Source organism: Mchenga conophoros, linkage group LG4 (assembly GCF_057382185.1).
Source record: "Mchenga conophoros isolate Kocher_MC1m ecotype Shallow Benthic linkage group LG4, M_conophoros_male_GT1.1, whole genome shotgun sequence".
Classification (NCBI taxonomy): domain Eukaryota; kingdom Metazoa; phylum Chordata; class Actinopteri; order Cichliformes; family Cichlidae; genus Mchenga; species Mchenga conophoros.
The window spans coordinates 12,688,029-12,706,394 of NC_140529.1; the positions used below are offsets into that span (position 1 = coordinate 12,688,029).

General features: G+C 42.5%; 1 protein-coding gene and 1 long non-coding RNA gene across 2 annotated transcripts; one reads left to right on the plus strand and one right to left on the minus strand.

Moving 5' to 3' along the window:
• The first annotated feature begins 446 nt into the window (after window positions 1-446).
• On the plus strand, window positions 447-11,989 carry LOC146575622 (uncharacterized). The gene is made up of 8 exons (XR_014892162.1): window positions 447-649; window positions 4,665-4,869; window positions 7,935-8,012; window positions 8,645-8,819; window positions 9,630-9,694; window positions 11,241-11,411; window positions 11,607-11,790; window positions 11,865-11,989. It is a non-coding gene; the product is annotated as an uncharacterized LOC146575622 (long non-coding RNA).
• On the minus strand, window positions 9,886-18,108 carry LOC146575623 (GTPase IMAP family member 7). Its single transcript, XM_085270389.1, has 3 exons — window positions 17,985-18,108; window positions 17,462-17,610; window positions 9,886-12,057 (listed from the first exon to the last, which is right to left on the minus strand). The coding sequence occupies exons 1-3, from the start codon at window positions 18,007-18,009 to the stop codon at window positions 11,203-11,205; spliced, it is 1,029 nt and encodes a 342-aa protein (XP_085126515.1). The 5' UTR covers window positions 18,010-18,108; the 3' UTR covers window positions 9,886-11,202.
• Between the last annotated feature and the right edge of the window lie 258 nt (window positions 18,109-18,366).

Sequence of the window (18,366 nt, forward strand, 5' to 3'; positions counted from 1 at the left end):
TATAAAAGCCTGTGCAGCTCTTGTTTTCTCTGCAAGTCGAAGGATGAACTAGAGCTCATAAAGAGAAAACTCAGAGGGCACACTGAGGTCCTGGGCTCTGTAAAAGGCGGGGGCAGCAGCTCTGGTGCTGGTATAGTGGCAGTGGAGAGAAATGTAGAGTTATATAGACACACACACACTCCACACCTTGGGAGCATTTGATCCCCGTGAACACTGCACGGCCCGGAGAGGACACGCTCTGTAAATTTTCCTCGCTCCTGCGTGCTGTGTTCTCTGTAACAGCAGCCTGAGCTTGTAAAAATAAAAAATAAAAACCACACACATGACAGGTGCCAAAGTCAGGAATGTAAAAAAAAAAGTGAATGATGAAATATTATCATGGTGCTTGCTTGTTATTTTTCTTTATTTTTTCTTGGTGTCGTGTACTTTGAGAGAAAGCGTGTGCCAAAGTGTTAGCGTGTGTATTCCACGTGTATGCAGTGCTGGGATTTGTTACTTGTGACAGTTCTGGATAGAAAAATATATTTTTTATTTAGTATTATTAGCAAGAAATGGTTAAAATATCAACCTTATGATGAATTGTTATAAGTGATGGACACACTGTCCTATTGGATTATGAGTACTAATGCAGTATTTGGCATAATAATTGGTATGTTACTGTTTTATTTACCTCCGAGCTCATTTACCTATCCTGTTTTTCTTTCAGCTCTTTTATTAATTGTTCACATTTACACCAAAATCCAGTAATATTAGCTGTTTCAGTAGTTTATCTGTTACTTTTAGCCATTACCTTTTTATGTGCTAATGTCAGCTATTTAGCTATTGCTAATAGCTAACAGTTTTAACTTAGCTTAGCTGAACACTTTCAGCAGTTCCCCTGTTTACTTGATATCAGTCTCTTAAGTTTTATATTCTGAAGTTTTATTAATTTCATGCTTTTGCAATATGTAACATTTTCTCTCATCCTCTCTTAATTTTTAGCTAGCTATTACCGTTTATCCATTAGGCTACTCTTAGCTAACAGTGTATTCCCTGTTGACTTGCTGACCTGTTTTCTTGTGTTCTGCTGATCATATAAATCAGCATTATGCATATGTTTTAAACTATATAGTCCAAAAAATATTTTTGTGGGACTGAAAGGTTGTTCAGAATAAGTTTTACTAAACCTCTCAATTACACACTGTTGTGGACAACAAGTAGCCTAGCATAAAATCACATTTCCACTGTCCAAAGCCACCAAGCAAATATGTGAACAAATATATTAACCAAAATGTGCTTGTATGCCTGAGATTTCTTCTTCTAAATGTGCTTAGTTACATTCTGCTGCAGCTTGCATGTGTGTGTTTTTACTGCTGATGGCACAGTGGAGGATTTATTTGAACAGATGTGAACTCTCAGTACCAGAGTGACCTCAGGTCCTACTTGGCTACACTGCAGCTGATCTCTCTGCCCTGGAATAATAACACTCAGTTTAACAGACTGACCTGTGGAGGAAAAAGCTCGCAAACACACTGTCTAATAAGTCGAGGAATAAGTCTACATTTCCTCTCACAAGTTAACTGAATCTCTCTGTAACCTTATCAGAGCGTGCCTTGCTGCAATGTGGAGTGCATATGTCAGGGCATGTCCTTGTCTTCTGTGAAATATCTCAGTTACAGTAACCAGACAGTACAGTAAAACCAGAAGTTATATTCCTTTCAAAGTCAGATATATGGCTCGGGATTTATACTCTCATTGACTGAAAATGGAGGGTTTTATACCAAATGCACTGCACATTAACAGCGTTGAGCATGAGTTAGAGGAGTCCAGAGGTTGCCGACAAGAGCCATAAAGGAAGTGAATTTATGTCTCAGAGTGATACAGGCGGGAGGTCAGAGGCAGAGTTAAGTGTGTAGGGTCGACAAGGATGAAGAGACAGCAATGTTTGGATAGAGGACAGGGGAGAGTGATTCTAATTTATACCCCACTAATTGGAAACAGCAGAGTCCTGCACCTGAATCGCATTTTCGGCCCTGTGGCCAGCGCTAGGCCTGGGGGACGTGGGAGGGCGATGAGGGCTTTGGGGGGGTGGAGGGATGGACTGGAGGTTAGGGTCAGTGTCAAAGGCAGCATTGTTGTTTCTATCCCTGCAGCCAGGACAGAGGTTTTGTGGTGTGTGCGTGCATGTGTGCAGATTTGGAAACGCAAGATGCCCGTGTCTGAGCAGAATTAGTGTGTGTATGTTTGAAATGTTCTGGGGGTCATGTTGTTGTGACAGTCTTGAAAACACACCACACACACACACTAACGAGGCCGGAGCCAGAGTGAGGACCACCCTGGTGCAACAGAGCGAGAGGAAGGAGGGGGGAAAATCAGCTTAATGTGTCATGGTTTCAATCTGACACGATCTAACATATGACATGGCTGGACTTCAGCAGTCTTAGCTTCCTAGTTAAATAAATATGACAGCCTCCTGAGGTAATTACCATGCTGTGACCAAGTTGAGTCATAGCATCCGTTAATTATGAGATGGGCCGTGTGATTACAATCCCTTTTTTTTTTGTTAAATCCATGCTGCGAGTGAGTTTCTGATGTCTGTAATATTTCAGTGAGTGATGGTGTATTCAGATGTTGGCTGTGACTGGGGTCTGGCATTGTGCTTAAAAGTGAAGTAATCTTGGAATTTAGATTGAAAAAACACTGACTTTGCTCGATGGGCTTCATATCGGCACGATCTGTTTGCACTGCTAAGCCACAAGTCAAATCCGGGCCTATGCCAGAGATTCCCACCCAAGGGCACTGGCGCTGTCCCACAAGAAGGTAGTTAAGTGAGGTCCATGAACTGTATATGAAAGGTGACGCCACCTGTGTGTTTGTGGACTCGAGATGAGCAGTTTGTCTGTGACTATCTTATTTCATTTCATTTTTTTTTCAGGGGGTGGATCTGCCTGAGAAAAAGTAAAGAAACAATCTCTCATACTGAAGTGAGCTGTCAATCAAAAAGTAGCCAAAACTTAAAGAATCCTCTGTTTTATTATTTATTTTACTCTGAATGGAACCATAATTGATAAAATGAAATTCATAGTCACTGAAACTTGTAATTATTGCTTAAGACTACAAATTAATTTAGAAGGGCCATAAATAAGGTGAAAATTTAATTTTCTAATAGTTTTCTACACAATCTGCCACCAGAGGAGTCGCCCCCTACTGACCACTAGCAACAATGCAGGTTTAAGAGACTTCCACATTAGCTTCACTTTCATCTGTCTTTTCTACACATTCTGAGTATCTCAACTAATTTGGAAAAAATACAAAGTATGTAATAGATATTGATTAAAATATTCAGAGAGTCGATACATTTGAAACATTTGCTACATTTGAATTGCATGAAAATATGACTGAATTTGAATGAATTTGGCTTGTAGTGTAAAAACATTTTGAAAGCCCAAAAATAGCAGAAGAGCTCTACATAAATGCCAGTCTATTTAACAATATATATAACAGAGTGAAATGGGGCAAAATAAATTTGTCTAAATGAGCCCATTAGAGTAAGGTAGCTTGCGGTCGGAAAGGAGCACTCAGGTTTTTCTGCTGAAAAAAAAAGGGGGTAACACGGGCTCTGAACTAGAGATTTATGCCTGTTTTTCTAACACTGCTGTGTGTCTTTGTGCGTGCGTGCTTATGTGAAAGCAACGCATCAATTCAGTGCTAAGTGACGAGCTGTCAGCTTTCACAAAAGGACAGACAAAGACCCCCTTAATACGAACGATGCACAGTGCAGATAAACACACATAAACCCCGAAAACCAAATTTCTTGAAAAAAAGGGGGAAGAAATGGCGGCTGGATTTAGACATATGGGGAACATATTGGTGGCGGAGATCTGATCACACGAGTTTCCTCTGAGGAGAAGAGAATACAACAGGATTTAGATGTGGTGGGGGCTGTTTTGTTTCCCTTTAAGTGTGTGTCAGTCGTCTGCCCTCCTTGAGGATGTGAGAGAAAACGTTTCTCTCTGCTTCATCGCTCCTCTTGATCGACAACTTGATAGCCTGCGCACATGACTGAGTGTGCGCAGGCCAGAAAGACACACGCGCACTCGTCCCACTGTAGTGGTTTGCAGAGAGACAGTTGTCCTATGATACTGCTTTTTTTTGTTCTTTCCACCTAGCATGTATTCTGTTGACTGAGCTCTGAGCGCACATCAAAGCCACCACAATCTGTCTGTTTCTCTCACGATTTGCCCCCCCACCACACCACGTCGATCTATGACTGAGCACAAACCATGCACAAACTAAAACACATTTGTATATGTGTATGGTACGGGAGGGACTCTGTATTTTCTTTGATCACTGTTCATCTGACATTGAATTAGTTCCTTTGTAGCGTTCAGAAACACGATCGATTTGTTATTTGACGTTGAAATCCTTGATTTTAAAATAGCCGCTCGTATTCTTTCCCTTTGACAGATCATGTTACTTTTTTGTGTTGAAAAGACACAGAACCAAAGTTAGTGCGTGCGGGGTATCCCCAGTTTTTTCCTCGCTGTCTTATCATTTCCACATTGATTCCACTGCCCTCTCTGGGCTGAAGTAAAGCCACTGCAGCTGCACATCTTAATCTTACTTTTCCCTTCATCCTGCCTGTCATGTTTACTCCCTGTTTCTCTCCCTCCTCTCTTCTGCAGGATGCATGGTTTCAAAGGGACCACAGAACAAATCAGAGGCCCATCCCTGCGCACCAATGGCCTGTCTCTCATTTCAGATGGAGATTGAAGGGCACGTCTGCTCCGGGGGCGCCCACCGCCCTGAGGGCCTCTGCGTCTCCCCTGCGTGAGAGCTGGACCGCTACACGCACCAAAAAACCCGTCGACCCCCGCAATCGGCTGTCTGGTGAGCTCAGTCGCTGGAAAAGCCCTAAAAAGCCTCGCCTACATCCCTTGTTAGCTCAAGGCCGTGTGTGAGTGGAGTGTGTTTTGGGTTTGGCGTCACTTTGAAAAGATATGACAATAAACGGGCCCTTGAGCAGGAGTTATTATGTGTTTGGCTGAGAAGCGGGAGCTCGTGTTGCCTCGACGGAAGCTGGATCTTTCCCAGCGTTGTTTTGAGGTGCTTTGGGTTTGTTAGTCATAGCTTACTGTAAAGTGCCTCCTGAGACGCTCCTATTTAGAGATTGTTTTGTGCGCCTCGACTCTGAAGTGGTATCACGGGCCAGCTCCCCTGGCTTTTTCCTGGCGGAGTATGTGTCAGGCTTGTATGCATCTGCAAAAAAAACCCAACAAAAAACCTACAAAAAAAACCAACCGAGGCCACAGAAGATCAAATCCAGGTTTGGACGACGCATTGTATCAATGCGAGCTGTGGCTCCAATCTCCCAGAGTATCTGTCTCCAGCTCTGGTCTTTCTAGGCCTCCATTAAGCTCCTCTAGCTTTCATATGACACGCCGATACCCATCATAAGCTGCATGACAGCATATGGACCTGAGTGACATTTGATGTACGTGGCAGGAGCGAGTGCAGCTCCTCTTTGCGTCTCCCATTCATGTGGTGGAGGGAGGATTAAGACTTGATCCAATAGAGCAGAAGTGGAGGAGAACGAGCCGGGGTCAGATCTGCCTTGAATTAAGTCAGTGTTGCAGCAGGAATAATACAGTCACCTCCCCCAGAACCCAATAATACTACTGAAGGATAATGTGTGTGTGTGTGTGTGTGTGCTTGGCCTGTGCCGAGGCTGCGACCAAACCACAGGCTGGTGTCCTTTACAGAGAATAGGGGTCTCTGTTGATGGTTCAAACACAGCCCGCGGCCCCAGCTTCAAAAAGGCCCCCAATCATCGCACCCACTTACAGCCAACGGCGCATGTCACTTAATGTGGACCACACTATCCATCAATTATGGTGACGCTCAGGGGCCATCTAACACCCGCACCGCAGCTCCGCGTAGTGAGTTGTCTTCTTCTCTGACTGAAGCCCCCCTCCAACCCCTCCTGCAATCCTCAAAGCCCATCTGCTGCAGGAGGTGCAGCGTGAGGCCGCTAACTCCTCAGAGCTGTCACACGATGTTTCGCTCCCTAAAGCTCATCCTCCTGCAAACGTGGCCTCCTGCAGTGCGCTTTAATAGCTCACTTCACCCCTTTTCTCATTCTGATTGTCATCCTTTTTGCACCATTCCCGTCATGCCATAGATTCCCTTTGAAGTGTCCCAACAGTAGGCTTATCCGCACGCCTGTAAGACACACGAGCCCGTGACCTTACCCTCCTACTAGCTGTTTATCTGTCCCTTGGCAAGCGAACTGAGTCAAACTGGAACTCATTTATCGTCATCCGATTCTGACATGTTGCCACGGGGTATTAGTTAAGCCCCAGTGCCTTTTTGGCATCCAAGTGTCAGAACGTATGTTAAGGTTGTACGAGTGAAAATAAATGACTCAAATGTGGCAACCATATTGGGAAGTTCTCTTTTAACAGACGGATGCCGGCGGGGCGTACAAACCTGAACCAGACCGCACATCCGAGTCTCAGCCCTTTTCCTCTTTCTCCCGTCTCCAGTCGCTGTCCGCACAGGACATCTTCCTCTGTCACATCTGGAGGGGGGTGTGGGCGAAGAGGCTCGGGTCAGGCCGGAGGGGACGAGGGGTGGCTCTCGTTCCGGCCGATTCGCCGAGCTGTCCTCCCGCTCGAGTCAGCTGCTCGTACACGTGCAGAAGCTTTGGTGTGCATTCATGCGTGTGTGTGTGTCCATCAGAGCCCTAACCTCAGCAGCTGTGTGTGATTTTGTATTCATATCATCTGGGGGGCTTCTTTCTTGTTGTAGTTTTTTTTCCCTTTCCTTCTTCTTCTTCTTCTTCTTCCTGTCTGTGCTGACACCTTGTTCTGTGCGCTGGAGGCCCTTTATGGTCAGATCATGGATGGGAGCTGCTTCGTGTCAGCTGCACTGCCTCTATTTCTGAGTTTCCACTTCATCTGGGAAATAGTGCACAGACGCTTTTCTATTTTCAGCAGTGTTTCAAATTTAGGAGAAAGGACATCCATGCTCTTTTTTTAATAGCTCATCTTTGTCTTCCATGTTATTTCTGCCATTTTAATTTCTTCTTCTTTTTTGGTTTTCAAAGCAGTTTTGGTATGAAGTGTTACTAATTGACATTCATGAAGGTTCTCTCATATTTAAGTGCACAGCCTTAATTCATGCATTTCAAAAAATAATTGGTGGGAAAAATTATCCCGTAGCTATTGGATATAAAATTTCAACTAGTTTAAAAAAATGTTTATAAGCCATATTTGAGATTTTCAGTAATGCCTATATTCATGTACTGCAGTTAGTAGAGCAGTCTGTAATGGCAGAGAGAGACATGGTACTCAGAGAGTTTAAAACTTTGAGAAATCCTTTTTAAACCTTATTTTTGAGAGACAATGATCAACCACTTTAGGCACCTTTGACAGCTGATCACATGAAATGTTTTAAGTCTGCTCTGACCATTTAAATTTGAATTAATTTAGGTAATACTCCAAAATAGCTCCCCAAATATGTGCCCACAGGCAGGGCCGAGTGGGAAGACTTTGATAATAGATTGCATAGCTGATGAGTATAGTGTCAGACGGCTCACTGTAACTACCTACAAAATACTAAGTTTGTAAGAGTTAGTAAAAAGTAATAAATCACAGCTTAAATGGTTTAAATACAAATGTGACTAAATGATTTTTAAAAAAGAAGCGTTTGGAAAATATGTAAAATGTTAGAAATCAGTCAAAAAACATCTGGTGAATTTTAAAGCTAACATAAGAAAAATAAAAAGTCTGGACTCACTGTTTAAAATTTTACATTTCATATTTAAACACTTTAAAATTAATTTCTAACACTGCAGTAATTACATTTTAAAATGTAGAAATAATTAAATGAAGCATCACATAACTTTTTCTTCTTCTTCTTCTTCTTTGTTTAATGATTATTTCCTATCATAGTCTGGACCCGCTGTCGAATACTCCCCGCTGGACACACACAGACACAGACGCACAGTCGGATGGGGCGAGCACTGCTTGGTAAACAATCGCAGCCACACATGCTCACGCTAGGAAGGAACATGAAAACAGCACTAATGGGAAAAAGATGAGAGGGCTCACAGCGAGCACACCCAGAGAGGAGGAGGAGAGCGAGCCGGCAGTCGGACACCGCTCGCTGCCTCAGCCCTGCATGCCGGCACACAAAAACAGCCCTCAGATAGAAAGATAGTTCCTGAGGCCACACTGTTTAAAAAAAAAAAAAAAAAAAGGAAAAAGATTGGTGGGTTAAAAAGCACTCAGCTGATTTACAGCCTCTGTGAACTCGTGTGATTATTTTATCCGAACGTTATATAATTATAATTTTGCTGTACTACTTTATTTCTTTCCAGCTATTAGAGCTAAATTACCTTAAATTATTTTTGCTTTTTTGTCAAATATATTTAGAATGTTTTATTTACCCACAAATTCTTCCAGTTACAATCTGGCAAACAGTCATATTTATTTGTAAATTAAAAAAAACTAAATAAAATTTTAAACATGTTTAACCACTTGCCATAATGGTCGTGCGCTGTTCCTGTAAAAAAAGAAGAAGAAGAAGGACGGCCTTGTGCTGTGAGGGGAAAGAGTGTGTCATCTTGTTTATTTTCCTTTGGTTTGCTGTCTTTTTCCAGGCCATGGGGCGCGATGATAACAAAAAAATATTGCGGGCGTCCGTGTCTTCACAGCGGACTGCCCTCCCCCACCACCACCACCATTACCACCACCAGACTGGATCCGACGGGGGACCGCAGGGCCCTCGCAGCAACATTTTTGCCGTGAGGGAGAGGAGCAGAGAAGTTACCGCCTGTGAGTCAATGACGGCTCGCTGCTGATTCCCCTCACATGTTTTGCTTGTTTTTTGGGGGCTTTTTGCTTTTTTCATACAGGCACAAATCAGCTCCCCTCTCTGTCCCAGTGAGGTCTCATCCTCCAGAGTTAATACTGGCCGCCGTCACAAGCTACGGAACTGGTCTTGATTAGTGCTACTGAACTGAGATACTTATGTACGCCACATCCTTCTGGAAAAACAAAAAAAAAATAATAATAATTACACTCCCAAAAAATTTTCATTAATTTTTCTCCAGACTTCCAACTCCGTCTCCGCGCTCTCTGCCTTATCCGTGGTGTGTATCCACTAAGACTGAATAATATTTGGACAGGTGTTCTTTCATATACATTAACTTGAAGGAGTCTAGCGTGCAGTTTCATAAAGCAGGGGGGAAAAGAAGCATATCCTGGTGAGTGGGTTCTGAAGTTGGTGCTGTATGCTGTAGTCTGTACTGTATGTGTAATCCCTAACAATAAAAAACTGTTTAGCACTAATTTTCCTGTACTTTTAAAACCTTTTTTTCCTCCCCGTTTCAGACAAGAGGAGGCCACATCTGGAAGACAGATGTAGTCCCAGAGCTTGTTCTCTCCCTTTGACTCTTGCTCTCTCTCTCACTGCTTCTCACTCACTCTCTCTTTCTCCTGTCCTTCCCTCCCTCTCCTCTCTTTTTGGGAAACATGAGAGCCGGGCTAATTCTCTCTCTCTCTCTCTCTCTCTCTCCCTTTTTCTCCCTGCCTTGCTCTCTCCCTCCCACCCTGGCCGGACCACCCACATTCGGAAACGCCTAGCTGCTCCTGAGGCAGAGCCGCCGGCAGCTTAGAGAGACCAAGAGGCAACAGCGAACAAGAGAGATGTAAGGACGGGCCATGATGGACGGTTTAAGCAAGAGTGTCAATTACTGCCGTGTCAAAGCCATTGTGTGCTGCTGTATGGTAGAAGCCATTGTAGAAAAGCATCTCAAGAGAACACATACATACTACAAGTAACCACAGCTCATCTCTGTGAAGAACAATCACTTCAGATTAAAAAAAAATCACACTGGAGTGTACTTAAAACAGCAGCTTTTATTTGCTTGGTAGGCAGTAAATGATTATCTTTCAGTTCACCTCAGAAAACTTCAAACTTCTATATAAAGGTCAATGTCACCACCTTGTGGATTCTTCTTGGTATTGCCTCCTAACAAAAGTGTTTCAAGCCTTCCCTGTGCCCTCTCTAAAAAGCATAAAACAGGTTCAGGAGTTGTTACTTAATGATAAATAATTTCTTTAGAGATCAGTAATAGTCCACTCATAAGGACGAGCTGCTTGCAAGGTTATGAATAATCGATTTGGCTGTTGTATGATATCCTTTTTATAGGAAAGTTAAAAGGATATTCAAAATTTTCACAGTAATGGGTTTAGATGCAGTTAGTTTGACGAGCTAGTGTAGCGCTAGCTCTGCACTCTAGGTCAACTCTTTTAAGCTTGTTGATTTTTACGTTTTCGCTGACTTTTTTCATTGACAGAGGAAGGGAGGGAAAAGGGAGGGGAAAACACAAACAAACACAGCAAAGTCAGAAACTAGCTTGTGAACACAGCAGCTTAAAAGTTTGACATTTTCCTCAGAAGCTGATGGAGATCAAAAATAGAGCTAAAAGGAAAGGCAAGTTGGACAGAACCAGCCACCCCCAAATAAATTTTATTATGTGTCTTTTCACTGTGTCAAGAACCAACTATTTGCCAACGTGAAAAAAAAAAAGAACACTGCTAGCAAGCTTGGTTAGAAAGCTGCATTCATCAGGACATCTCGGATGCTCTGTTAGGTCCCAGTCACAGAGGCCTCCACAACCAGCTGATAACTAACGGTCTTTAGGAAAAAAATGTGCATTCCCTGATCAATTGGCAAGTGGCTGCAGAAGGTTGCGTGCTATCACTAGTTGAAATAAGGTGTGTCCAGTGCTCCACTGAAAACCTCTGATTACTTTGGTTACAGCAAACTGCTGCAGTCTCCCACAGTTTGCATGGAAGACAAGTTTTCGCTACCACTCAGTGGTTTGTTTACAGACGAGATGGCGTCTTCATGTACTTGAAGTACAGAAAGAGGCAAAGATCTGAGTCATGCCGACAATATTGAATACTAAGCTAGCAAAAAAGACAGCGGCAGTTACATTTGAGAACATACCAGCCGAAAGATTTTTCAAATCCAGCAAACCCGTAAATAATTGTCCTTATTTACGGGTTAAAACTGATCTATAAAGCATTATTTGTAATCAGGGAAACATGTTATTTTGTGTTAGTGGGTAAGCCCACAGCCCAGTAATACAGTGGTTTGTGGAACACAGTAGAGTGGCTTTAAGGTGCAACTTAAACATGAGATTGCTTCTCATTTAGTTTTCTCTGTTTTTCTTCGCCCCACTTCAGTAGCCACAGACCCCACAGTGGCCCCAACCATACCTCCATACGTCCCTCCCACGAACAGGCCGACCAGTGACCCCAGCAGCGACTCCCTTCTCACCAGAGAGGACAGCCACCTAATCCACCCAGTCAGCTTTTCCCACAAGCCCCCGAGGAAAGACGGAGCAGAGGTGGAAGGTGAAACATCAGTAGAGGGAAAAATGCTATCTACATCTACATTCAGGTCACCTATGCTCCTCTCTGCTTCTTCGCGGACCTCTTCCAATTCTTCCTCATTCTCCAGTTGGGAGTCTGTGGGAGACACCTGGTCATTCAGCTCCTCTCTTCTTTGTCTCACTATCTCTGCCTGCCTCTCTCTCACCCTTTCCTCAGCCTCCTGGTACAGAGGGCAGCTAAAGTGTAAACCCCCACTCTTCATAACTGCCTGCTCGACTTTCTCCAGCAGCTCCTCCACCGATGTCCTTCCATCTTGTTCTCCACTGCGGGCTTCCAGGGTGTGGTAGCGCTCTCCACATCTCTCCACCAGCTCCATTAGGTCCTTTCGCCATGTGACGAGGTATTCTTCCAGCTGCTCGTCCTCATCCAGCACATCTGTGTGGGTGAAGAGTATGATGGTATTTCTGCTTACAGCAGAGGAACCAAAGAGCTTCTTCAGGACATCCAGTGCCTTGGCCTCTTCATCAGCCGGCTGGTTTGCTGGGACACAGAGCAGAAAGGCGTGTGGTCCAGGGCTGGATGAGGCAATGAAGGAAGAAATGTAATTTCTTCTTTCCTCTGAGTTACAACCTGAACCGTACCAGGCTGGACTAGAGACTATCACCACCTGCAGAGACGTGACAGAAGCATAAAGAAAAAGCAATTACAATTGATTACAATGCACCTGTTTAAAAAAATGTCTTATTTACAAAGATTTTTTTTTTTACTTTGGTATTCTTAAACTGAACTCACTACGTGAATGAAGTTCAGTCTGTGTGTGCATGGCAATTCCAAAATTTCTTCACAAATTTCATGGATATTTACACTTTTATAAGGATTAAAGTCAGTAAATTCAGAGATTTACTGAACACATTTTTCATGTTGGAAACAAAAGCACTGAAAAAATATGAAAAGACTGAACTACATTGGACTGCACTGTTGAGATACCTTTGCATCTTTATCTATAAGTGTGTTTAGGACTTACTCTTGTCTTAATAATACACTAACTCTATAGCAAACCCTAATATTACAGCCTTACAGAATCCACTACATGTTAGCATCAGTGGTTCTGCTGATCCACTGAAAGTTACTACAACCTGCAGTTTGCTAGCTCCCTTTGACCTGTAAATTGTTCTTGGATGTCAGAATTTGAATTGCAGAAGCCAGTTTAACACAGATTTATGGATCAATCTGTTACCAGTGAAAGCTATGGAACCAAGGAACAAATCTCAGGGCTCAAACACAACTAATTCAAATTACTACTTGAGGCTGGCTCCAAAAGCGAGTCGATCCTCTGCTGTTAAAATACTCGACTCAGAAATGAAAATAACACATTTACAGCTAAAACAGTTTTGGTCTCAAACATTTATTCACATCCTTATAACAATTGTATGTTTGTATAATCCACCTATTTGAATTTTTTAAGGCTAGTCAGTTGAGTTCTTGCTTGTGGCCCTTTGGCCTGTTTTTAATAGCTTATCTGACAAATAACAAAGCTTTCTGTGTGGCACAGCCCGTCCGAGAAGTGTGCACTCCAGTTTTGGTTAGTAAAACTTGAGTATTTTATTAGTTTATTACAAGGCATTAGCCAGTATCTCTGTTCATACAGTTTACAGATGCAGGTTGGCAAGCAAGCTTGTTAGCATTAGCTTATGATACAGAAATTCACAATCTTGACCTAATACGGGCACTTCTGACTCGGAAAAAAACAAAAAACAAAACATTGGTGGAAGCCAAACCCTAATGTTAAAAAATTAAGATTAAAAAATGTGGGTCACAACCACAGTGGCTACATCCATCTTTTATTTACAGCCTGTGTATATCTTAATCTCCCTCCCCTTCATCCTCCTGTCCTTGTCCATTGTCAGCAGTTCCTTCACACTAATAAATGTATCTTGCCTTGTTTGCTTATATTAGAATTACACTAGGCAAGCATTTCACAGCAGTATAATAATAATAATAATAATAATACATTTTATTTAAATAGCGCCTTTCAAAGCACCCAAGGACACTGTACAACAGATAAAAACTGGAAATATACACAATGGTAAAAATAGAAGATAAAAGTTAAAACATACAGAAATTTAAGAATAGGCAATTTTAAACAGATGAGTTTTGAGGGTGGACTTAAAAAGAGAGAATGAACTAATATTTCTGAGGTCCGGGGGTAGGGAATTCCAAAGTCGAGGGGCAGAGCAGCTAAAGGCCCTCCCTCCCATTGTGATCAGACGAGCAGAGGGAACAGAGAGAGAAAGAGAAGATGAAGATCTGAGGCAGCGGGATGGGAGCTTCATCTGTAATAAGTCAGAGAGGTACGGTGGAGAGAGAGAATGAATAGCCTTGAATGTATACAGAATTATTTTAAAATGGATGCGAAATTTGACCGGGAGCCAGTGAAGTTGCTTCAGGATTGGGGAGATGTGGTGGGTAGAAGAAGTCCTAGTAATAATACGGGCAGCAGAGTTCTGGACACGTTGGAGCTTGTTTATAGATTTTTGTGTGAGGCCAAATAATAATGAGTTGCAGTAGTCAATTCTAGAGATAACAAGATTATGGATGAGAATGGCAGTGGCGTGAGGTGTGAGGAAGGGGCGGAGGCGATTAATGTTACGGAGTTGGAAATATGCTGCACGTGTAATATTATTGATATGTGAGTTAAAGGATAATGTGCTATCGAGAATGACACCCAAGCTTTTCACAGAGGGAGAGATAGGGACCAGCGAGTTATTGATGGTGAGAGAGAAATTGTTAATTCTGGATAGCAGTCGTTTAGTGCCAACCAGAAGAAGTTCCGATTTATTGCTGTTGAGTTTAAGAAAGTTGGAGGAGAACCAAGAATTAAGTTCAGCTAGACAGAGGATGAGGGAGGGTGGAGGAAGAGTAGAGTCAGGTTTGGTAGAGAGATAGAGCTGGGTGTCATCGGCGTAGGAGTGGAACTGAATATTATATTTACGAAAAATATGTCCGAGTGGAAGAAGGTAGATGATGAAAAGAAGGGGCCCGAGGACAGATCCCTGGGGCACCCCAGTGGATAAAGGAGAAAGCTGAGAAGTGAAGGATTTTAATTGAATGAACTGAGTGCGGTCAGATAGGTATGATTTAAACCAGGCTAGTGGAGTGTGAGAGAGACCAATAGAAGCTAATCTGCTAAGGAGAATGGGATGAGAGATGGTGTCAAAAGCTGCACTCAGATCAAGAAGGATAAGGATGGAGAGGAGACCAGAATCAGCTGCTATAAGAAGGTCGTTTGTTATTTTTATAAGAGCAGTTTCAGTGCTATGTAGAGGACGAAAGCCAGACTGGAACTGTTCATAAAGGTTATTATCAGTTAGGTGAAGATGGACTTGTGAAGCAACTATTTTTTCAAGGATTTTTGAGAGAAATGGTAGATTGGAGATAGGACGAAAATTATTAAAGTTGTTGGGATCTAGACCAGTTTTTTTCAGAATTGGGGTAATAGCAGCAACTTTGAAGGAAGCAGGAACAGTTCCAGTGGTGAGTGAAGAGTGAATAATAGCAGATATGAGGGGAAGGAGAGGGAGTAAGCAGGCTTTGACGAGGACAGTGGGGATAGGATCGAGCTGGCAGGTAGAAGGCTTTGATTTATGGATGAGATCAGCAATATCAACTAAGGATGGAAGTTGAAAAACAGAGAGGAAGTGAGAAGGGGGAGAAGTTAGGACAGAGAAGCTACATTGAGCATTAGGCTCCAGGTCTAAGTGTATTTTATGAATTTTATCAATAAAGAATAGCATTAGAGCATCACAGAAGTTAGATGAATAGAGATGAGCAGTGGATGATACATTTATTAGTATCATCCACTTTGCCTTCCTTGGAGGCTGTAAAACAAATTTAACTGCATTGACCACCCAGCAGATTCAGGTGTTTGTTTTTGCTTTGGTGTGAAGGCTAATGGTAGAATTACTGAGCCTATTAACCACATTTGTTTGTTTTTTATATATATAGTTGACCACATGAGAGCAACAGCTGCAAAGTGATGAATATATTTAGTATCAGTGTGCATCAAGATTTCACACCATAGAGTACATATAACAAGGCTATGATTTTACAACTAACACATTAAAACAAACCCAGGTCTGTTGGCTCAGTTTCTTTTGGCTGGTGCGAGCGCTGTAAACCAAAGCCTTGAGCAGATACGCCCCGAGAGTTTCACAGTTGCTTATTGGTTTTTTTTGCAAAATTTTGAAACCCAGTCATGCTTAATTTTGTGGGTTTTCTTAATCATTTAAATGTGCCTGGTTGGTTAAGCACACATTTCTTTTTTCCTGTGAGGTAAGAAACTCAAATGAATACTGCAAAACTGGCTTTTAAATGCATTCGTGCTCATTGTTGCGTCTGAGTACATCAGATTGCATTTCAGATGAGAGGATTCAGTGATGTCGACATGCAAGAAGGTGTTTACAGGAAATGCCACTGGACAAAATTCAGACCGCATCTATCATCTGCACGATTAAGCAGCAGCACGTTAACAAGAAGAGAGAGATTTATTAGGAGTTACATTTTCTTTCACACAAACATGTTTCTGTTATTAACCATTGTAACCACTGGTGTCGCCAAAACAACCAGAAATGGATCCTTAATATTTATCATGTTTATATGTTTTTAAACATATATGTTTAAAATATTAACACAAGCCCTTAAATCCTTCATGTAAATATGCCACACAGACTAATTTTCATCTGCAGTCAATGGCAGGTTTATGGCAAACATTAAGACAAACATGAATTTGATGGTCAGTTTGTCGTCTTCACCACTGTAGCTGACAGTTCTTCAGCAACCTGCTACTTGATTTTAGCATGTAGCTGTAAACCAATCAGGCATAACATTTTAACCACTGTCAGGTGAAGTGAGTAACACTGATTATCCCTTGATCGTGGCAGTTTTTAGTGGGTCCTGACTCCTGCCCACCACCAAAAGCTTCAACAATGAGCACATGAGCACCAGAACTGGACCATGGAGCAATGGACGAAGGTAGCCTGGTCTGATAAACCACATTTTCTTGTACATCACATGGATGGTTGGCTGCGTGCGCATCCCTTAACTTAGGAACATCTAGGCTCATGATGCACTGTGGGAAGAAGGTGAGCTGGCAGAGGCAGTGTGACGCCTTGGCCAATGTTTTACACGCAAACCTGGGATCCTGCGAACCATGTGGTTACTTTGACATACCTACCTAAGCATTGTTACAGAACATGAACACCCTTTCATGGAAACAGTATTAACTATGGCTGTGGCCTCTTTCAGCCGGATAATGGACCCTGCTACCAACCAAAAATGGTTCAGGAATGGTTTCAGGAGCACAATGAGTTTGAGGTGCTGACTTGGCTTCAAAATCCCCAGATCTCAATCCAATCAAGCATCCGTGAGATGTGCTGGACAAAGAAGAACAATCAATAGAGCCCTCCTCCCTTCACATTTTGATGCTAGATCAGGCCTTCAGGGGTCTAGTGGAGTCCGTGCCTCGATGGGTCAGGGCTCATTTTGGCAGCAAAAGGGGGACCAACACAATATTAAGCAGGTGGTGATAATGTTATGCCTGATTGTTGTATAATCATATTATGAACATACATCTGGCAGGTTACAGTAGGTGGACTAAATGTAGGTAAATTATTACTTTATAGACTAAACTTAAAACTAAATCATATTTAATCTAAATTGTAATAATTTTGTCTGAAACAGGCCTCTTATGTAATGAGACACTGAGTCTCAATGACCACCATTATAAAAAAAGTTAACCAAAAAAAAAAAAAAAAAAAACATAAAACAACAGAGGACCCAAAATTGAACCCTGGGGTACTTCGATATTAATGTTAACTGTTTAGGAAATTAACACATTAATAGATAATAAAGTTTTTGTTTTTTTATTGACATTTATACTCATATTTTAAGGTATTGTATTTTGTAAACATCTGGCTATAATGTTTCAAAAGCACAAAAGAGACATGCAGACTTCAGAAATAAGCAGGTGAACTTATAAAGGACCACAGTCCATACTCGTCAGTTATTGTTACCTGTCTGCCCGCGACTTCCCCTCTGTGTTTGCTGCACTCCTGGACAGCATCATCATCTGTGTCCTGCTGGTAGTCTTGCAGGCCGAGGATTTTGCATATTGCAGTCTTCTTCCCTGCCCCACTCCGGCCCAGCACCACCAGCCTCAGCTCTGCTCAACAAGAGAGAGAAAAAAACGTTTTCATGACACGCTGCACTTATTTCATACACTGAAGTGTGCTCACTTTAAAGGGACCGAGTTTTTAAATTCACTTATAGCCCAAAATAACTGCCATGTATAAGCTGTCTGCTCTTTATCGTGCGAGTTGTTTACAGAGATAAGGCCCACCCTGTTTGCCGGGTGTGCGTGTCGTAAGCTCGTCTGCTACATTGAGCTTTGAAGCGTTTCACCTCAGCTGGCTGCGCCCTTTGCAGCTGCTGCTTCCCGTAAACCGACCGTGGAGGAGCCGCGCCCCTAACTTTCCTTTCTTATTTCATGGTTTCTGCCCCCGAAACGCCACATGCGAGACAATTTATCAAACCTACCTGACTGTGTAGCAGATGCTGACATTTCTGTTCCTGCTCGCTGTCGTATGTAGCGTTGAATCAGGCGTAAACACACACTTCCTAATTCCTGCGGGCTGACTCAGCCCTGCCTCTGACACTGAAGTTCACTCCGCCAGAGGTGAACACAGCTCCATCTGTTGTGGGAAGTGTTGATGGCACCATGCGCACATCAGGGCATGGATGTCGGCACCGAAGTTTACAATTGTTAACTCGGGGGGAATAATTTAATCAGTTTAACTGGATGACTTTATTTATCAAATGACCAGTTGGTTTTTGAGCATAGACTTCTTACTCATAAGGTAAGACAGATAAGCCATTTATAACTGCACCAATCCATCTGCTGTTAATGCAAATATCTAAC